We start from the raw sequence: 18,726 nt of genomic DNA, 5'->3' as shown, positions 1-18,726 counted from the left end.
CCGTTATTTTGACGGAACTACTTTAGTGGTGCACACCTTCGTCGTCATTGGTTGTTATTTGTTTTGCTTTAAAACGGTAGGCGGAAAAAGCAATTTAAGTAAAAACTAGAATTATGATTTTATATTTTTTGTATTAAGAAAAATACGTACAGTGATTCTTTAGCATATTTAATCAATGTTACACGTCCGAAACATTGCTTGACTGTGTGTTTTTACGATTGCAACGCTGACTTTAGCCCGCAAAGTTAAGCCGTGATTGCTAACAAAAGGTATCCATGGATAACGGTGGAAAGCTAGCTTAAATAACATAGCTTTTTAAAGTGGTCAGCTGACTTCGCGTGCTATTGAATCACAACATAGCACTGAAAGACAGCCCCGAAAACAACAGTTTATATGTGGGTAGAAAATTAGTATCCGCTCGTCTGCTAATACTCATTTCTCGTTTAGACTACTCTCTAAACATGGAGGCAGAAGTTGAGTTTTTGCGTGATCAAGGTAAGGGTTAGTGAGTAGATAGGATACATTTCCTTTCACTCGCATTATCATGATTTTCTCTTTTTCCTCTTTCCTTGGGACTGTTTTGTCAGTCATTCTTGACCTACGTGCAATGCTCGTTTCTAATCTTTATGATTAATATCGACTAAAGTAAATGATTATTTTCTTATAATGTTTCCCAAGTACAATAGCAATATATAAATCTTGCCAATATGCCATCAAGATATCGAAAATGGCCTTTTCTCCCGTTTAAGATTATAATTCAGGGTGTAACTTCTCTCTCTCTCTCTCTCTCTCTCTCTCTCTCTCTCTCTCTCTCTCTCTATCTATCTATATATATACATATGTGTGTCTGTGTGTGTATATAAGTATGATTACTAAAACGTCTACTTTAGATGGGAAACTAAAATTCTTGGGAACTCTGAAAAATGTATGTATGCTTAATCACGTGCCCGTATTTTCAGTCCGCAGGTTAAATTCTGCTCTCAGCCAATATCAGTGTGGACACCGCACTCAATCAACATCATCTCAGGTAAAAACATCATTTTGAACTCAGTGTTCTGCAGAGGCTTGATTGTTATTCTTTCTTTAATCCTCATCATGAGATAACAAGTTAATTTTCTCATTACCTCGAGATTACAAGGACTGTTCTTTTCATGATTATGGAGTAATTTGTCTCGTTATCTTAAGAAAATAGTTTGTTTTCTCGAGATCACCAGATGGTTAAGGTGGGCTAAAAATAAGTGGTTATTGTGTTACACCTAATTTCATTAATCAGAATGATTGTAGGGGAGGATTTACAAGTCATAGCATGGGTATGTGTAATTCTGTGAATGAGCAATTGGTAAAACATGATTATTAGACACATTGCAATTTCAGCCTGTGTCAGACTTGATAGAAGTAGTAGAATAGTGTGATGCCAATAAAAAAAAAAACCATTCCGTCTGTGTTGGTCTTGTGATGGACTAGTAGCTGCTGGAATAGACGTCAGCCCCTCAGCAACCCTGCATTGGAATAATCCGTCATATAATAATTTATCTTGTTATCCTGAGAAAATAAACTTTGAAACGAAGCAAAGCTTTGTCACACTCAGAGACAAAGACTTTTTCTTTCAATGGACTGGTGTATTATTCACACTACACAACATGCTTGTCTGGTGTGTCTGTGTTTTGAAGTCCTAGTGTGTTCTTACTACACAACTGATTTGCAACAGGGGGTCTCTCACACACACGGTTTTTTCCCAGACTGACCCAACTGATCCCTGATAAGCAGTTCCAGCTGTCATGCAGACAAGCCCCTTGTGTCATTAAGCTTCCACTAAGATTAAAGTATTTTGTCCTGATTCAGTCTATTTTGCTCTTTTGATTGGTGAAGACAACTGTGATTACATACTGGAAACATGAAAGACCTATGAGTGTTCACACCAATAAGAATCCTGTTCAAATTCCTGAGCAGACTGTAGTTTCTTCCCCATACTTCTTGTCTTGTTTTTTTGCACATTTTTTTCCTCTTTTGAGGGTTGCCCTGTCCAGTGACCCTGTCACTTCTACTTTCATTGGCTGTTGCTCTATACTGATGGCTCACAACACCCCTGCTCTGTCTTGGAATATCAAACATGCTAGATATTCAGTGGGTAATGGTGACTGTCAATCCAATGCCAGATTTGTCTCAGATTTGTGCCATTTATCTTCCATCTCGAACATTTGTCTGTGGTCTAAAAGTTGGGCTTAACATGTTGAGAACTTTTCTTGATTGTCACTAGTATACACACAATAAGGAACTAGGGTAGTGTATATGAATCATGCATTAGGAGGTGAAAACAAGTATATTTATCTTAGATGAGCACTGAAGTGAAGCAGAGGAACTTCAAAAGGATAACTGCACTGAGGAAGCCTAACTGTTGTACCAGTATTTGTTAGCAACATCACAGCTAAAAAAAAAAAAAAAAGCTCATATTTGGTCATAGTAAGGTGACTTACCGACTGTCACATAAATGGGAATTATACTGACTGATTTCTGTAACTTATCTGTCTTTATTTGTTTTGTTGACTAAAGAATTTCTAGTACTTAGTATAATTAGACACTGTCTGGTAGACGCTAATGTTGATACTCTTTGCATCATGTCATGTGTTTGATAGGTTGAAGAAGCACGGCGGGCAGAGTCTCCTGCACCCTGGCTCTCAGATAGGGGGTTAGTTACACAATTTCCTTCTTCTCTGTCTCAAATTCTTTGTCACGCTTCAATCTTGCTCAATTATTATCACTGTTCATATAAATACAACAAAGAGAAAATCATTTCTCCCACACAAGTGATACTGTCATTTCTCTGTGTTACAGCATAATGGCTCCGCTTATAGCAGAGTATGATCAGCACATGGCTGAAATGACTGAAGAGCTGCAAAAATACCAGGTAAAAAAAAAACAAGGTTAAACTTATGAAATTGTGAAAATCTTTTGGTTTGCAGGTTAATTGTTGGATAGCTCTTCATGTGTGTGTGCTTATTGAACAGGAGCGGATGACAAATCTAAGGCTGAAGGTGGAGAGGCTTGTGATAGAAAATGAAAGGTAAAGATTTTTGGCATGTCAGCTTTTGGCCCCACAACAGACTACAAATATGGATTTGTACAGTACAGACCAAACCTGTTGCCAGAGACATTATAGAATAGTCATTCATTTTTTGCCTAAATTATTTCTTTATTTAGGGATAGGGTTATATTGAGCACTGTATTAATTTGTTTGCCTTGTTTTTCTTTATTGGTAATCAAGGTGTTTAGGCCATTTTCAAACAAAAGTTGACTAAAAATAATGAAGCTTGAAACTATGTGTAATTTAAGTTATTTTCGAGAAATGAAACTTCCAGTAACTATCCACTGCCTTTTCAAGGTTGCACGGAGAGCTAAGAGATGCTGTTGAAAAACAGCTCCATGCCCTTCCCATAGCTTCAGGAGTGGAAGGAAGCACAATGGAGGAGGATGCCATCATCAAAAACCTTCAAGAACAGATTCAGCTGTCTGAGCAGGTCTGTATTTTTCTGTTGTAGATTTCTAAACTCTTGAGGTTTTACCCTTAAAACTCCTCTAGATCGTCAGTGCTCCCAAGCGCTATCACTTATATTGTCAAGAATTACTAAGGAATGGTAGTGTGTAACTGTGAACGGTATCTTACTTGTTAGGTGATCTACAGATGTTTTCCAGCCATTTATATCCCATCCAGGCAGTTTACAATCCAGATGCAAATTGTAGTGTCTATTCAGAGACTTTATATGGTACGATCACACTGAGTGATCCAGTGGTTTTTCTGTGATTTTGTTGTACATTATGCAGTGACAATAAAGTCATTCATTCATATTTACCGAGTTTTTGCAATAAAAAAAGGTTTCTATCACTACTATGATGTTAAGAGACCTCTATTTTGACCTACAAACTATGATGAAGCCACTTCCCATCAAACTTTCAACTAATTAAATGTCTTAATTTGACTGTAATGTCCGATCAGGAGCAGCAGGAGATCAGCAAGTGACAAAAAAGTTCAATGTGCATCTGAAAATAAATAAATTTCAAAAAAAGGTCCTCAAAATCTGGAATAAAGATGTTTTTGACACAGTGGCACCAAAAACTCGCTGAGCTTAAGTTGGTTTTGTTTCTTTTGTATGTTTGTTTCAGTATTATATACTGAACGTGATTATATATAGATGAAAAAAGTCTTGGTTACTGTTAATCTTTGTGTTATTTCTACAAAGTACTTTTTTCTTTTTTTTTTTCTTTGGTTGGTTTGATGGTGCTATATCTGTTGATACATTTATTTTACATCATTTTAGCTTTGTAATCTGACAACTGAGGATGACCGGAAAAAAAATAATGTCTGAATGTTGACTGTTCTCTAGAGGGTTGAATATCTACATGTATTTTTACATAAAATAAAAAAAAAAAAAAGCAGCAAAAGGGTTAAGCCCACAGTTCTAGTTCTGTAAGCTTGTGTGTATTGTGCATACACACTGTGTGTTGTATGCTCACTAGTCAGCCCCTACAGGAATATGTGATGTTGCAATTGCAATGATTAACACACATTCAGCCAATCCTGACAAATTGTGTGCATCCTACAATTTGGTCCAATCACTGCAACTTTAATGCTACAGTGACAACTTTCAGCGCTCCTCTGCATTTCCTACAATACATACATACATCAACTTTATTTCTGTGTTTCTGATTAATAGTGTGCATGTGTAGGAGAACTTTGTAGCATCTATCGTCTGAAATCACCACAAAGCAAAAAGATGATCACTGCGTGAGTCTATAACATCCTTATCTGCTGCAAGTGGTGAATGAAAATGAATATACATATATAAGCTTCTGCAATGTCTTTCCTTTTTGTCCATACTGTTGCAGCTTCAAGAGCACTTTGTTGAACGGTGATATACTGTCCCAGTGTGATAATTGAATGGCTAAAATAATAAAATAAGGTATTCACAAAAGCAGCCACAAGATCAGGCTTTTTAGGTGGCAACAATCATGAAAAAATGCTGTAAACTCCTGCAGGATCTCACTAGCAGGTATTGTTTACACACCAGCGCTTAGAAGGTCAGAGATATTTGACTCAGAGAAACACAACTCACTTTCAGAGGGCAATAAAAGCCAGAATAACCTGGGCCACCTGTGATGAGGAGCGGAAGCCTCTGTACATGGGGGGGCACGCAAAAAACACATCTCCCCAAAGGTTCTTGCTTTTATCCCCCCACTTCTCTACATCTGCTAACTTGAAGTGATCTTGAGCAAAATTCTGAATGATTTATGTTATCCAGATTTGCAAGCTTTTTTTTTATTTTACTAAGAAGAGCTTTCACTTACCTCTGCTCAGCTCTCACCTTGGCAGACACAAATATAGATGACATCCACTTGAGCACAGAAAAACACTTCAGTCCCGGTACTACTGGATCTCAGTTCTGCATTTGACACGGTCAAACATAACATCTTACTAGACCTTCTGAAAAACTGTTTTATTATTATTTAAAAGACAGGGACTACTTTGTATCTGTAGGTAACTATAAATCTGAGTGAACTGAAATAATCTATGAAGTTCCCCAAGGCTCCATCCTGGGACCACTGCTGTTGAACATCTATATCCTGCCACACGCTCAAAATATAAAAAAAAAAAAAATTACCACAGTTATGTCGATGACACACAATTGTACATAACCATCTCGCCAGGAGACGACAGTCCGATCCAAACTCTGATCAACTGCATTAATCAAATTAAAGATTGGATGTGCCAGAACTTTGTCAAATGAAGACAAATTGAAATAATAGTTTTTGGAGCCAAGGAAGAAAGATTAAAAGTTAGTATTCAGCTTCAAACACCTAAGTTCAAAACTAACAACCAGGCCAGTAATCTGGGAGTAGTCATGGACTCAGACCTGAATTTTAGCAGTTATATTAAGACAGTTGTGAAGTCAGACTATTATCACTTAAAGAACATATCGAGGAACACAAAGGACTGATGACTCAATAGGATTTAGAAAAACTGGTCCATGTATTTATTTTTAGTAGACTGGACTGTTGTAATGTTGTCTTCACAGGTCTCCCTAAAAAGTCCATCAGACAGCTGCAGTTAGTCCAGAATAGGCCTGTCGCGATAAGCAATAAGTCAATTAATTGCACGGTAAGAAAAAATTAGCGCAATAAGTTTGTTGGCCGTGATAATTTTTATTTGTCTATATAAATAAACTTGCCTTGCTTTGCCTGACAAAGTACAGCTGCTTTGTTACAAATATAATTGTGCAACCTTCCTGTATAACTTTGGGTACACCAATATGGGTCTCATTGGTGTGTGATGGCTGCAGGGATTCGTATTCATTTATATCCATAGGGCAGTTGACTGATGTGGGTTGGTGGGTGTGAGTGTAGATGAGAAGACAACAGAATTTCTCTTCTGTGTTTTACTCGTTTACACGTTAGGCTGATGTGGGTCCTGTCACCATCTTGCTTTCTTTCCTGCAGCACTCATTTAACATTATTTTGTAGTTCATGTAATTTCTCAGCTGTAAGTTGTACAAGAATAAATTTTATCAATTAAGAACTGAAGAAACTGAAACAGAGCTGCTGATGTTTGTTAATGAAATTAGTTACCAATCAGCTGGGGATTAATCTGCAACATCGTTGATAATTATTAAGTAATTAGAAAACAATGTAACATTTCCAAGGCTATGATCTCTTCATTGTGACAGTAATTTATTTTTGTCATTTATAATTGCTAAATTGGATTTTTTTTTTTTTTTTTTTTTTTTGCAAGTCTGACTTTTCACTTATCTAATGAAAGAAATATGAATCGTTTTAATCATTGACAAAGGATAAGACACAAAGATTCAGTTGATTAATCAGTTGCTTAATTGATAGTGAAAATGCATTTTAGCTGCAGCACAAAAAAAAAAAGAAAGAAACTGAGTAGCATCTATTACCAACCTCTGATGTGCAGATAGAATAATCTTTACTTCTTGAAATAAAGGATCATAACATCTGCTTTATGGATACTCGATTTTCATTTGAAAAAATATAAAAGATGTTAATAGAACAATTCCAAACCTTATTGTTTAGTGTGGCTTCAGACAAAAGTTGCTGCCCCACTGAAATCCTTCCTGTGGTTTTTGAAATTGCATTCAGTGTTTACTGAGCTGCAGTGTTACTGGAATTTGTTGGAGATGGCTGCTGTCTAGAAGTTAGCTTTAAAGATCAATATAATTTTTTATCTCTGCATGCAGCAGAGACCATCAGGAAACATCCACTCTGGTTTTGTCAAAGTTAGTTTATGAAAACCTAAACTCCTTTTATCTTTTGATATGCATGGCGACAGAAAGCAAGAAATGATGGTTATTTGAGTGAATGTGCATCTGTATTCTTATGTGTCTTGAGTTTAGGAGCGGGTGCAGGCCATGGAGCTGTGGCAGACAGCAACCCAGGAGCTGGATCGGCTACAGCAGGTTTACCAGAAAGCCAACTCTGACAGGCAGCTCCATGATGCTCAGAGACAGCAGCTTAAGGTTCACCATTCCCACACTCACTTCCAGAACCAGCAAATTATAAACAAACACATTACCCATCTGTAGGTGTTGAACTTTGTGAAAGGGTGTACAGTAGTAATCATACATATGTAGGCATTTCACCACTAGATGGAGCTGTGATCATACATTAAGGCTAATTAAAGTTATTTGGACTCAGTTAATACTTAATATAAGCAGGACACAATTACTAGGAGTTAAATGCTATTGACTGCTTTCCCCCCATCACAGGACCAGCTTGTTCAGTTCCAGCAGCACGCTTACAAACTCCAAGTGGCCAATCAGAAGCTGGAATCAGTAAGTAATGCTTAATTAAAAGTGTGTTAAATTACTTTCTACCAATTAGCCATGGGAACGAAATGCTGCACACTTTTCCAAAATGAACCCTGCTCTAATAATTAATCTTGTAACTAAATTAATTGGTTTCTAAATCCCTCTGGTAGTCAGCCAGAAGTGTCTAGTTGTTTAATGGGCTGCCAGCTCACTTGGTAATCCTGTGACTATCTTAGCTTTTTCTTTTTCCAGCACACACTGCTGTACACCACCCGCTCTCTCACTCTCGCGGTCACTGATAAATAAAGATCAGACTGTTCAGGCTCTATTTAGAAACGGCTGACTTGACTGAGGTCAGTCTTACTATGGATATTTAGGCAAAAACGAATCGACAGACACACACATGCTGCTTAGTCTGCTTACTTGCTTACTTTGGTCACAACATGGCGTGTGAGGACATTGTATTGTGATACTATATCCTTCTAATGCATTTGTAATGAGTAGGTGAGCCTTGGGCTTTTCTCTCTCTGACTCTTAATGTAAGCAGCCTTTTTCAGTGACTGCATCTGAGAGCAGCTGAGTTTGTTGCAGTGGAGGGCTGACAGAGGCTCCGCAGGGTTTGTTCTGAAAGGACATAGGAAGTTTAAGGGCAAAGTTTTGGTTGACACTTAGTTTGAAATTTGGCTTAAAGCTGTGTGTCTGGAAGCATGCCACACAAATGGAAGTCTTGTCTTTCTTGCCACACACAGACTAACCAGCAGCTCCTGAAGACAGTGACAGAACAGAGCACGGAAATGGAGGAGTTACACAGTCAGCTCAGGTAACTAAATACTTTAGGGATTCAAAGCAGCTGCTGCCAAAGGTATTGTTTGTCATTAATGCAAACAACTCTATGCACTTCATGCTGCACCCCTTACTGTACTCCTTTGACAACAAATCTCTATTCAATTGGATTACAGATGAGATTTTAAGAGGTTTGTTTCATGCTCTGAAACTTGCACATAAGTAATAAACAAACATTTCTGAACTTAACTTTCTGAACAAATGGTTAATTCTTTTCTAAATGTATGTCTTTATTTGCTTTAAAAGAACTTTTCAGCACTGCTGTATACAATGTGTAAATGTCTGCAATGTTCTGCACACTTGTAAAGAAAGCCCTTTGCTTTTAAATGTAATTTATTTAAATGAAAATTATTATTGTTATTTAATTGTATGTTTTTTTTTTTTTAAGTAAATAGTAAAATCATGGACCAGGCAACTGAGGATGCAAATGTTAAAATGAAATTTAGGATCTATTATTTCAGTTAAAGTCTAAGGATAACTTTCAATTTTTGGACGAAATGTATTTAGTGACAAGGTTTAGACTGTATAGTGAATATAAAGTGACAGCCATCTGGTTTGTGGCTTCCTGGTGCCTTGCTGTCAGTGTCAGGTTGCCAAGAAACCAGCAGGGGGTCCAGGAAGGCATTGATGGCAGCCATCAGTCCAGGACATATCTTCTTAAAAAGAAATAAAAACATGTCACTTCTCTCCAGTTCTCATACCGATTCAACAAACAAAATATAATTTATCAACCAGTGAACTTTAGAAAACTCTTGGTTGTATTACAAATCTTAATATTTAAAGATGTGAAATTTATTGATACTTTTTTTTCTGTACTGACACAGACAGGCTAAAGCTGAACTTAGGACGTCCACAGCCAAAGTAGATGAGATGACCAAATTGTTGCAGAATTTTCAGGAAAAAATGCAGAGACGGGTGAGTAAAGGGGGAGTTAAAAAAAATAGTTGTTTATCAATCTACAAATTATGGGGACAGAAGAGGTTGTAGAAGCTGCTTTTTCTGTGAGAGTCTTCTAATCTTGCAGCCTCGTGATGGTTATGTTCATGTAATTAGGAGGAAGATGTAGCAGAAGCTCAGGGCCGTGAGGATGCAGCAGACAGACGTCTCCAGCAGCTTCAGACAGCCTTAAACCAACTAGAGACCAGGTGAGCATGTGTTTTTTTGCTGTTTGCTTTATCAGTAATCACTCGACGCTCCTTATAGCAGAGGGAATTGTTTTGAAGACTGAGAGTACCACAATGCTGATCTTATGGAAAGTCATGACATTTTCCATCACAGTTTTACTGTCTTAGGGCCAAACAGCAGGTTTTTGACTTTCCTTCCTCTGCCAATTCTCCCTCATTTTCTCAAATTCCAGGCTAAAAGCTGCATCGCAGGACGCAGAGGCGGTTCGCAGAGAGCAAGCTGTGTGGGAGAGACAGATGGGGGAGCTCCAGGCACGTTGCTCCACCCTAGAAGAGGAGAAGTATGAGGCTCTGTCCAAAGTCCGAGAGAGTGTTCAAGTAGCTGAGGAAGCTGCATTGCAAAAGGACCAGGTGACTTCTCTTCTTCATCTTAATGCTCGACAAATATCCACATCAGCTTAGAATTTTCCCTCTGAAACTGTACCTGTTTGTGTCTTTTATTTCACCTGTAGGCTCTGTTAAGAGAGAAACAGAAGATTGAAGAGCTAGAAAAGACGAAGGAGGCCATCAAACACCTAATACAGGAGGCAGCAGTTCGAACCAGGAAGGAGGTATGCAGCAATTAAATAATTGAACTAGTATATCTGTAACTTCAATCTGCTTTTAAAAAGAAATCGCAAATTTGTTTCCTTATTTGATTGATGGAAGCTTATTAAATGCTAATGCCAAATAGAAGATTTTAACCTTTAAACTATGACTCAAAAACCACATATATTTTAAATTCTAAATGGTTTTACATAGAAATTAAATCCATTACCTGTAGTTCTTTATTGTGTTAAGGCAGCGCTGTGTAACTGAAGCATTCATTGCTGGGCTTAAAAGCACCAACGGTCATGCTTAAGGTTTTTCTGAAAATTGTAGATTCACATGCATTTTCTTTTTTTCTTGACCATCCAGGTAGGGCTAGACGATATAGTGGATATATTCAATGTATCCAGAGAAGTTTTACATGGGATATATAAAATATTGCGAACATCAAGTGCAAACTGACAATGCTGCGTTTAAAGCGGCTACATGTGATTTTCTTCGTAGTTAGCTTCTCTCACTCACTGCAGACAGACTGCTCACTGCCCCGCCTGTCCAAAAAACTCTCCTGTGCACATGCATGTTGTTGTTTCAGGGGAGATGGGAAAGAGAGTATGCAGCTAGCTAGCTAGCTGCAAGCTGGTTTACGTTCGTTAAGAGATGGAAGATGAACGTCTACTTTAAGCAGTTTTTTGACTCAGAAATGACGACAATGACGAGGAGACTGATAGTTCAGCTGTGTTCCTTTCCCAGTGGACATGAAGGGTTAATACACCGGAGCAGGAAACTCTTCCACCTGCTTCTCCTCCAGCTGTTTTTTTGTCCAGACGTTATCATTAAAGCTGATATGCCTGTCTGTTTTTTTACAGCGACAGTTTCTAACGTGCATTCTCTCTCTGCTGATGGGAGTGTAGCTCACCTGTGTGTGCATGCAGCATGTACAGACATGACATAATTACATGTCAACATGAGAATGAGATGAAAAAAACCAGGCTGTTTAGATTTTATAATAAAAGGACAAAATATAAGCCTGCTGTAGAGGAAAGGTGACCAGAGGTACTTCTGTTGTTAAAATAACCTTAATAATAAAATATGATAAAATAATTTAATGAAAAAATATATAAGATTTAAATGAGTAATAATAGAAAATAAAATAAACTTCCAGGGTTGGTGGGAATTGCTGTTAGGGGGTTGGGGCGCCCCTGTATTATAATGGTTGGGGAAACACTGGTTTTTATTAGGTTTATGAGTGCAGGTCCCCAGTTCAGAATAAAAAGTTTGTTGAACAGGAAATAAAGATAATAAATAATAAACAATAAAGATACATTTAGCAGAGGTTACTTGAATCCTACTGGTGTCATTTTATGCATGAACATCAAGCTATACAGTACTATATCGTGTATCGGGATAAGGCAAAAAAAAAAAAAAAAAATCAGGATATCAGTTTTAGGCCATATTGCCTAGCCCTACTTCCAGGTACTTCTGTCATGGAGCTGGAGGTTAAGTTTAAATATTGCAGCAAAAGAAAGGCACCTTTTTTTCATATTAAGCTCCTTTATCACTCATACTTATTTAAAGTCACTCATCATGAAAACAAGTGTTTGTAATGAAGAATCAATCCCCAAACCGCCTGCAAATGCTAGTCAGACTTTAGAATGACCTAAGGATGTAAGTACTGTAATAGTGCAAGTCTATAAAGCATGATTGGTGGGATTTCCAAAATGGAGTTATTTCCAGTTATTCACTGTTCTTTGTTCAAGTGTGACATATATAATCATATATAATCATTGCTATTCTATAGACAGACATTTGCTTGCTTGCAAGTGTGGCTGAATGTGGCAGAAATTGATGACCTCTGTTTCACACTGACCTGCTGATCAGTTTGGATGTCTTGTGCAAAGAAACATTGCCAACAGAAGCAAGCAACATGGCTGTAAACAACGAAGGTGTCAAATCCTTGTAAATCTACGCTCCGTTAGTGCTGGATGAGGAAATGTGTTCAACACGTTAAGAGGTGTCAGCGATGGGCACATTTCACCTTAGTGAGAATCACTGAATTTGATATTGTTTGTTATGTGAAAAAAACAAAGAGAGAAAAAAAATTTCTGTGAGGTTTTCTTGAAAATAAATGGATTTATTCCTTGGAAATACATGGACTGTTACAGCACCGTCTCTTTGTTTTCGTTTGTCCCTTGATTATTTGTTTTCCTTTAAGATGTCTTATAGCTCAGTGCTTCTTACTGTCACACTCCTTTAAAAGCTTTTGTCTCTCAGTCTCTACAGAAACTATGACTTCGATATTAAATTGTTTTGGATTTTGGTCTTTTGTCCTTCCAGTAAATGTGTGATGGAAGACACGAACCCATTGCTATTATCTCAGCTGTGTGACTTTATCTTCAACAGGTGGAAAATGTGCGCAAGCAGTGCAACATGCAAATCCATCGTATGGCAGAGGAGCTGTCTGCACTGCAGTTGGTAACAGCCTGTCCTGTTAAAAGGATATTTATTTTTAAATCTAACTCGCTAAACTTTTTTGTATCAGCTTGTCTCCTTATTCTGTCTTCAACAAATCTACTTCATGACACTTCTTGTTCCCTCTTCTCACCTCTCTAGGAGTGTGCAGATAAAGAGTCTCAGATTGAAAGGTCCCTGCGTGAGAGAAAAGCGGTAGAGGAGGAACTGGAGAAGGTATCTGTGAAAGCACCAGTGAATGCGCAAGAAAGAAACTGCTGAAGCCTGCTTCAGATATTTTATAGTACTTGAATATATGGTTCTTTGACTGGGCTCATGCAGTGCAGCTGGTCATGGTAGTAATGCCTGGGGGTTTGTTTTAGGTGTATAAGGAGGGCAGAGCAGAGCCAGAGTTCAAGAAGATTGATGCCCTTCATCAGAGGTGTCTAAATGCAGAGAGACTGAAGGAAGACATAAGTCTCACTCTGCAAAGTACCCAGAACAAAATGAAAAAGATGGAGATTGAGTAAGTCTTACTTAGCACTGCATATTGGATTTACATCTTGTACAGGAATTTAAAATCCTCCTCCATTCGTCTCTAGTTACAGTGAGGAGCTGTCTCGGTGCCAGGAGGAAGTGCGACGGCTGCAGGGCTCTCTGGCTGCAGCCCGGGACGACTGCGTCGGCATCAGTGAGGAGCGGCTCCAGCTGCAACAGGAGAACCTGCAGCTCCACAGGGAGATGGATGAACTTCGTAAGGCTACTTTGCTGGTCCAAAAGAAAGCCAAGCAGCAGGTAACGATCTCAAATGCAAACTGGGAGGATGCAAATCAGTCTGTTCATATTCAACACTGTAAACAAAGTACACAGCAAAATAATCTTAGACTACCAAACAAAATAAAAATGGTTAGAGTACTATGAAATAAGTAAAGAAGAAAGTGTAAGTTGCTTTCTTTTATGGCCAGCAGTGTCAAGCTGAATTAAATAAAGAGAAAATTTGATGTTTCAACATTTTTTATTGAATTTTGATAACAGAGGGAAACGAAAAATCCTTATATTTGTTTACAGACTGGGACCAGGAGTAAAGGCGGAATTTTTTTTTTTTTTTAAGTGACATAATGAAGTACCCAAAACTCCCCTACCCGTTCCATTTGTCCCTGATAAGTCTAAATCCTTGTTAGGATAGTGGAGTTATCCAACCTAAAGTTTCAAAGAGTAGAGAAAAAAACTAAACAAAACAGAACCAAAACAAGCCAAAAAAAAAAGGCCACAAATAAATAAGAGGGTGTCACCCTATCACTGGTAATCTAATATTCATTTAGTGATAACTGTAAACTATTGTAATATTCCAGGAAGGGGTTCCAAGGCTCCTCATATTTTTGCAAAACCCTTTAGGGTTATATCTAATCTTCTTGAGTTTCAGAAAATACATTGTGTCTTAAATCCAGCTTGGGAAGTTGGGAAGTGTGTGCTTTTCCCGGGACAGGAAGATGAAACATCTTACAATTAAAAAAGTAAATACTATAACTACACAAGTTTTAAGGGTGTAAAATTCAGGGATGAATCCAAATAGTGCGGAATGGAGGATTTAGCTTTTTGGATCATTTTGATGTAGGCATTAAAAATGTTGAGCTAGAATGAACTTGCTTTAGGGCAGGACCAAAACATGTGTATGCAGTCTGCTGGTTGGCCTTTACAGCGAGGGCATGAGGAATCCACACGGGAGAAGACTTTCTCCAGTCCTGTATTGAACAGGTGTGCTATCAATGTGTCTCTGAGTTGTATCAAGCTGTGTCAAGCACACGGAGATGACAAGTGTTTTAATTCAAGCACTTTTTTCCAATAATCATCTATTATTTCCACTCAGAAGTTGATTTCCTCTAATGTCCTAACATCCTGTAAGGAAGAGAATGATACTGCATACATGGTTTCCTCCAAGATTTTTTTAAACTGTGGAGGAGCACTTTGTGCATGAGTACAGTTAGTATTAAATCCTCTGCCCTCAAAATGAAATCTGTTAACAGAGAACAATCCTAGAAAGGGAGATTTTCTGCTGACTTTGCAAATGATACAGAGAGAACGGGGCTTCAAAACTTCTTTACACTCAGATGGCAACTTGACCTAGGTGACTGTCAGGTGATATGAGTTTGAATAATTTATGTAAGTGGTATCACAAAGGGGTTTATTCACTTCTGTTTACTGCTCAGCAGTGGGCACTGCCTTTGATCGTTTTATTAATACTCTTGTGATCAGGTCACATGTAATTAGATATATAAACTATCTATTTCAGACCAGTTGGATTGTTCTTCACCTTCACTCACTGTTATCCTACCTAAGGTTTCAGAGATGGAGCAAGACTACAGTCTCAGAAAACAAGGACTTGATGCACGTGTGATGGAGCTGGAGGAAAGCAGTCGAAGCTCTAGCGCTGACCTGACACGCCTTCTTGCAGCACAGCAGAAAAGCACTCAACGATGGAAAGAAGAGGCCAAGAATCTTGTGCAGTCCTTTGAGACTAAAATCACAAGTCTCAAGTAAGAAATTCTGTTAAATACATTGAAACATGTCTACAGAAATGATACAAAAATGTGATTTATATGGACTAAAACTTTACTTTTTAAATATTTTAATTTTATTTATAATATTTACAAGCTCTCACTCGTGCAACATTTGTTTAAGTGACTTTACTCGACATTTTCCAAGGACAGCTCAGGTTCTAAAACAGCTCAAGTACTTTAATGCATTGAGTACCTGAAGTCTGACTAACAGCATTATAAAACTAAAGCAATGTCTGAAAACTACCTCTTAAAACCTGGACGGTTGTCTTTAGAATTTCATTCAGCAGCATTCAGTAATCCTTTTTATATGCCAGATGACATGAAGCAAATATGAAATAAAAAAGAAAATAATGGAGAGAATCAGAGAGTCCTGTTTTTATCTGAAGAAAAGCTGTGGGAGGCCTCACTACTCTGAAAGATAACATAAAATTCAGTGATTATGATCAAATCTCAGCATTCAGGAGGCAAGTCTGAAAACCAATTTGATTTGGTTGTGATCTGTGGTTTAAATTAAATTCCCCATTTAAAATTAATATATATTAAAGAGAATTATACAATTACGTTCAAGCAATTTCATGGCATGAGAAAAATATTTATGTGGTAAATACTGGTCTAAATGGACACTATTAATAAGGAAAAATTGGTCTTTAGTTAAATCAATACCAAGAGAAATTTTTTGAAGCAACTTTAAAGAACAATAGCAGCCTCAAAACTTCTCCTACCACCTTGGCACACCTTACTTTTCGACATTTCTCCTATTTTTTCTGCCAGAAATCTTTTAGCCCAACCAGGCTGGTTTGGTAGTAACAGTGCAGAGGTATTTTCAGGTCAGCTGAGTTCAGTTCTATGCTGTTGCTGTGTAACGTAGGACTTGTTACTGTTTTCCTGAAGCTACTCTTGTGTTCGGCTTTGGAGTCCCTCTGCTGTTGCTGCTGCAGCTATGGACCATGTTGAGATGTGGGTTTAATGATCAGGCCAAATCACAATGAATAACTTTAAGTTGGTTCCAGTCTATCAGCAATTACCTGTGACTTCAAACTCATACAGCATATTTTGCCTGCAGTCGACCTCTTTCTGCTGTTGGTCTAAAAAAATTATGTGCAAAAAAACAGGCAGAGCAAACATTCTCTGGTTTAAGAGAAGCTGCAAACTGAGGTGTTCAGCTCTAACAAAGCTAATGGAAACTGACAAACTGTTGATGAAATACATAAATACTTAATACAGTTCCCTCTTGAATTAAAGACAAACAGTGTAATGAAAGAATAAATATCTTTACTCTAATACGCTTCTGTCTAGAGATTCTATTGCATCAGTTTTATCTCTAATATTACATCAAAAACTAAAACATTTCAGAAAAATCAACTGTTGAAGTTGTTCTGCTCTTGGCAAAGGTTTTATGACACTGATATGTACTAAAATGCTAAGCATTTATAAGCCAAAGCTTTATAAATATAACTATTGTCTCCCTGAGACTTGTTTGGTTTTTATATTTCTGTTTTTCCCTTTTGTTTCAGGGCAGAACTGAATCGGCAGAAGCAGCGTTCACATGAGCTGGAGATGCAGCTTGAAACCAGCTATAATACTATTTCAGAGGTTTGTGTGACAGCCAAATGCTAGAGTTCATTATTTTAAACAAAATATAGAATGTAACCAACACTCAGTTATGTTTGATACCTTTATTCAACATGCCTGTAAAATAATCTTCAGTCTGATGGAATGAGCTAGCTCTTTTTAACATAGATGATGTTCTTCATAAAACACATTTAAGATAGATTTATTTAGCGCAGTCATAGGTTTAAATAACATATGAATTTAATGCATTTTACCCTATACAAAAATGTATATCTGTGTTTGCTCAGTGTGAGAGGCAGCTGGCTAAATTTCAAGAAAAGACAAGTCGTCTCCAGAACAGACTGACACAAGCTGAACAGAGGGCTGCTACTGCAACACAACAGGTAACTAGCATGTATGTCCAGACAGAAGGGCCTAATGTGACGCTTAAAAACCTATAATACATATTTCCTTTTCCACTTTTTTCTGATGGTTCACCAATTACTTTAATCTCTTGTTCTTTTGGTCTGTTTTACAGCTCAGTATGCTGGCATCACAGCGAAGGAAAACAGCCATGGCAAATCCAGACTAACTGACAACTTGTTATGTATAATATAATAATATAAAGAAATATTTAAGTACTTGCCCACAGTTTGAACATTTGCATAAGAAAACACTTTTGTACTGTATGCTTTGGTAATTAACCATAACTTATTAGTTTTATACACAAACATTGTAATTGTTATTTCTCTGGTGAGTTGTATTTTCTGGTTCAAAGTGCTTCTGTTTAATATAATGTGAAATAAACTTTTTAATATTTACAAATTATTCAAAGTATTTTCAGCAATCTCTTCATACCGGATCTTCAGGCTGTTGGAGAAACTGGATTTCAAGAAGCTAATCATTTCCACCTGTTCTAGGCTTGTCCAGAAATATTATCTTTCTGGCAAGAAATGTAGAACTATTGACAATATTTGGCAAGGGAACTAATTTTAATGTGAGTGAACGTCTTTAGGGTTGGTTAAATCAGAGATAGTAAACTTTAAAATGAAATATCTGGAATCTTGAGTATTTCTGCCAGTAAGGCAGTAAGGAAAAAGAAGGTACCTTTCCTTGAAACGTCCCTCTATTGTTTAAATCTGTTTTTTGCTCAAACATTCCGGTACTCTGTATGTATGTGTGTATATACATATATAGGTCTATGTGTGACTTGTTTAAAATGGAACACCCCGTGTTTTTTAATACTTTAAAACAAACATTTTTTTTTTTATTGAAAATGTATTTTAGTAGAAAGTCAACGTCTTTTAATTTTATTTTTATCTTCATATTTTAAAATGAGCGAATACGAATATCTTCACAAAACCATCAGCATGCTTTTGTTTGGCTGCGTTGTAGGGCAGGAGAGAATATCGTTGCTAGGCAACAGCAAACGTTAGCTCAATTGGCAACCGTCAATGGCTGTTTAGCAAACTTATGGAAGACGCTGGAGCTGAATATCAGGTACGGTTGTCGTGTTTGAGTGATATTCTAAGACGGAAACTCAAGGCGGTGTTCGCAAGTTTAAAGTCAAAAACTGTTCAGTTTGTGTTTGTGATAGTGATTAACTTTAGATTTCTTTACGCATGATTTGTCAATTGAACCGACTCGAGCAGTTTACGCCGCCTTTGAGCCGTGGTGTTTTACTACTGCTTCGAAGCCTGTGTGGATACATACGATGGCTTCTGCTTCTCCGAGGTCCACTCTGCCAAGCATTTCTGGCCTAAGCCTGGACAGTGAATCCAAAGGTAGGTACAGCTA

The 18,726-nt window shown here is 37.5% G+C and overlaps 2 protein-coding genes across 5 annotated transcripts in view; both read left to right on the top strand.

The window, feature by feature from the left end:
- Window positions 1-28: 28 nt before the first annotated feature.
- Window positions 29-17,965, top strand: sclt1 (sodium channel and clathrin linker 1). Of its 4 annotated transcripts, none has more exons than XM_041982418.1 (22): window positions 29-76; window positions 448-495; window positions 960-1,027; window positions 2,634-2,686; window positions 2,833-2,905; window positions 3,006-3,061; window positions 3,380-3,515; window positions 7,404-7,526; window positions 7,776-7,841; window positions 8,567-8,637; window positions 9,485-9,575; window positions 9,714-9,805; window positions 10,018-10,195; window positions 10,297-10,395; window positions 12,773-12,844; window positions 12,983-13,057; window positions 13,204-13,346; window positions 13,423-13,615; window positions 15,158-15,354; window positions 16,893-16,971; window positions 17,238-17,344; window positions 17,468-17,965. In XM_041982418.1, exons 2-22 carry the CDS (start codon window positions 462-464, stop codon window positions 17,523-17,525), a joined length of 2,064 nt encoding a protein of 687 aa, XP_041838352.1. In that variant the 5' UTR covers window positions 29-76; window positions 448-461; the 3' UTR covers window positions 17,526-17,965. The 4 variants fall into 4 exon arrangements, with proteins under 4 accessions (XP_041838352.1, XP_041838353.1, XP_041838350.1 ...); XM_041982419.1 differs by having other exon boundaries at window positions 30-76; window positions 17,238-17,333; window positions 17,468-17,964; XM_041982416.1 differs by having other exon boundaries at window positions 49-94; window positions 17,238-17,333; window positions 17,455-17,965.
- A 405-nt stretch (window positions 17,966-18,370) lies between these two features.
- The window catches only part of dnah6 (dynein, axonemal, heavy chain 6), a 60,550-nt gene continuing 60,194 nt past the window's right edge, over window positions 18,371-18,726 (top strand). The window contains exon 1 of the mRNA XM_041982864.1: window positions 18,371-18,713. Coding sequence (XP_041838798.1) covers window positions 18,644-18,713 — 70 coding nt within the window. The 5' untranslated portion in view covers window positions 18,371-18,643. The remainder of the gene's footprint in view (window positions 18,714-18,726) is intronic.

The sequence above is a fragment of the Melanotaenia boesemani genome, chromosome 4 (assembly GCF_017639745.1).
Source record: "Melanotaenia boesemani isolate fMelBoe1 chromosome 4, fMelBoe1.pri, whole genome shotgun sequence".
Taxonomy (NCBI): domain Eukaryota; kingdom Metazoa; phylum Chordata; class Actinopteri; order Atheriniformes; family Melanotaeniidae; genus Melanotaenia; species Melanotaenia boesemani.
Note: the sequence above shows the minus strand (reverse complement) of the source record. Positions and strands in the feature narration are given on the sequence as shown.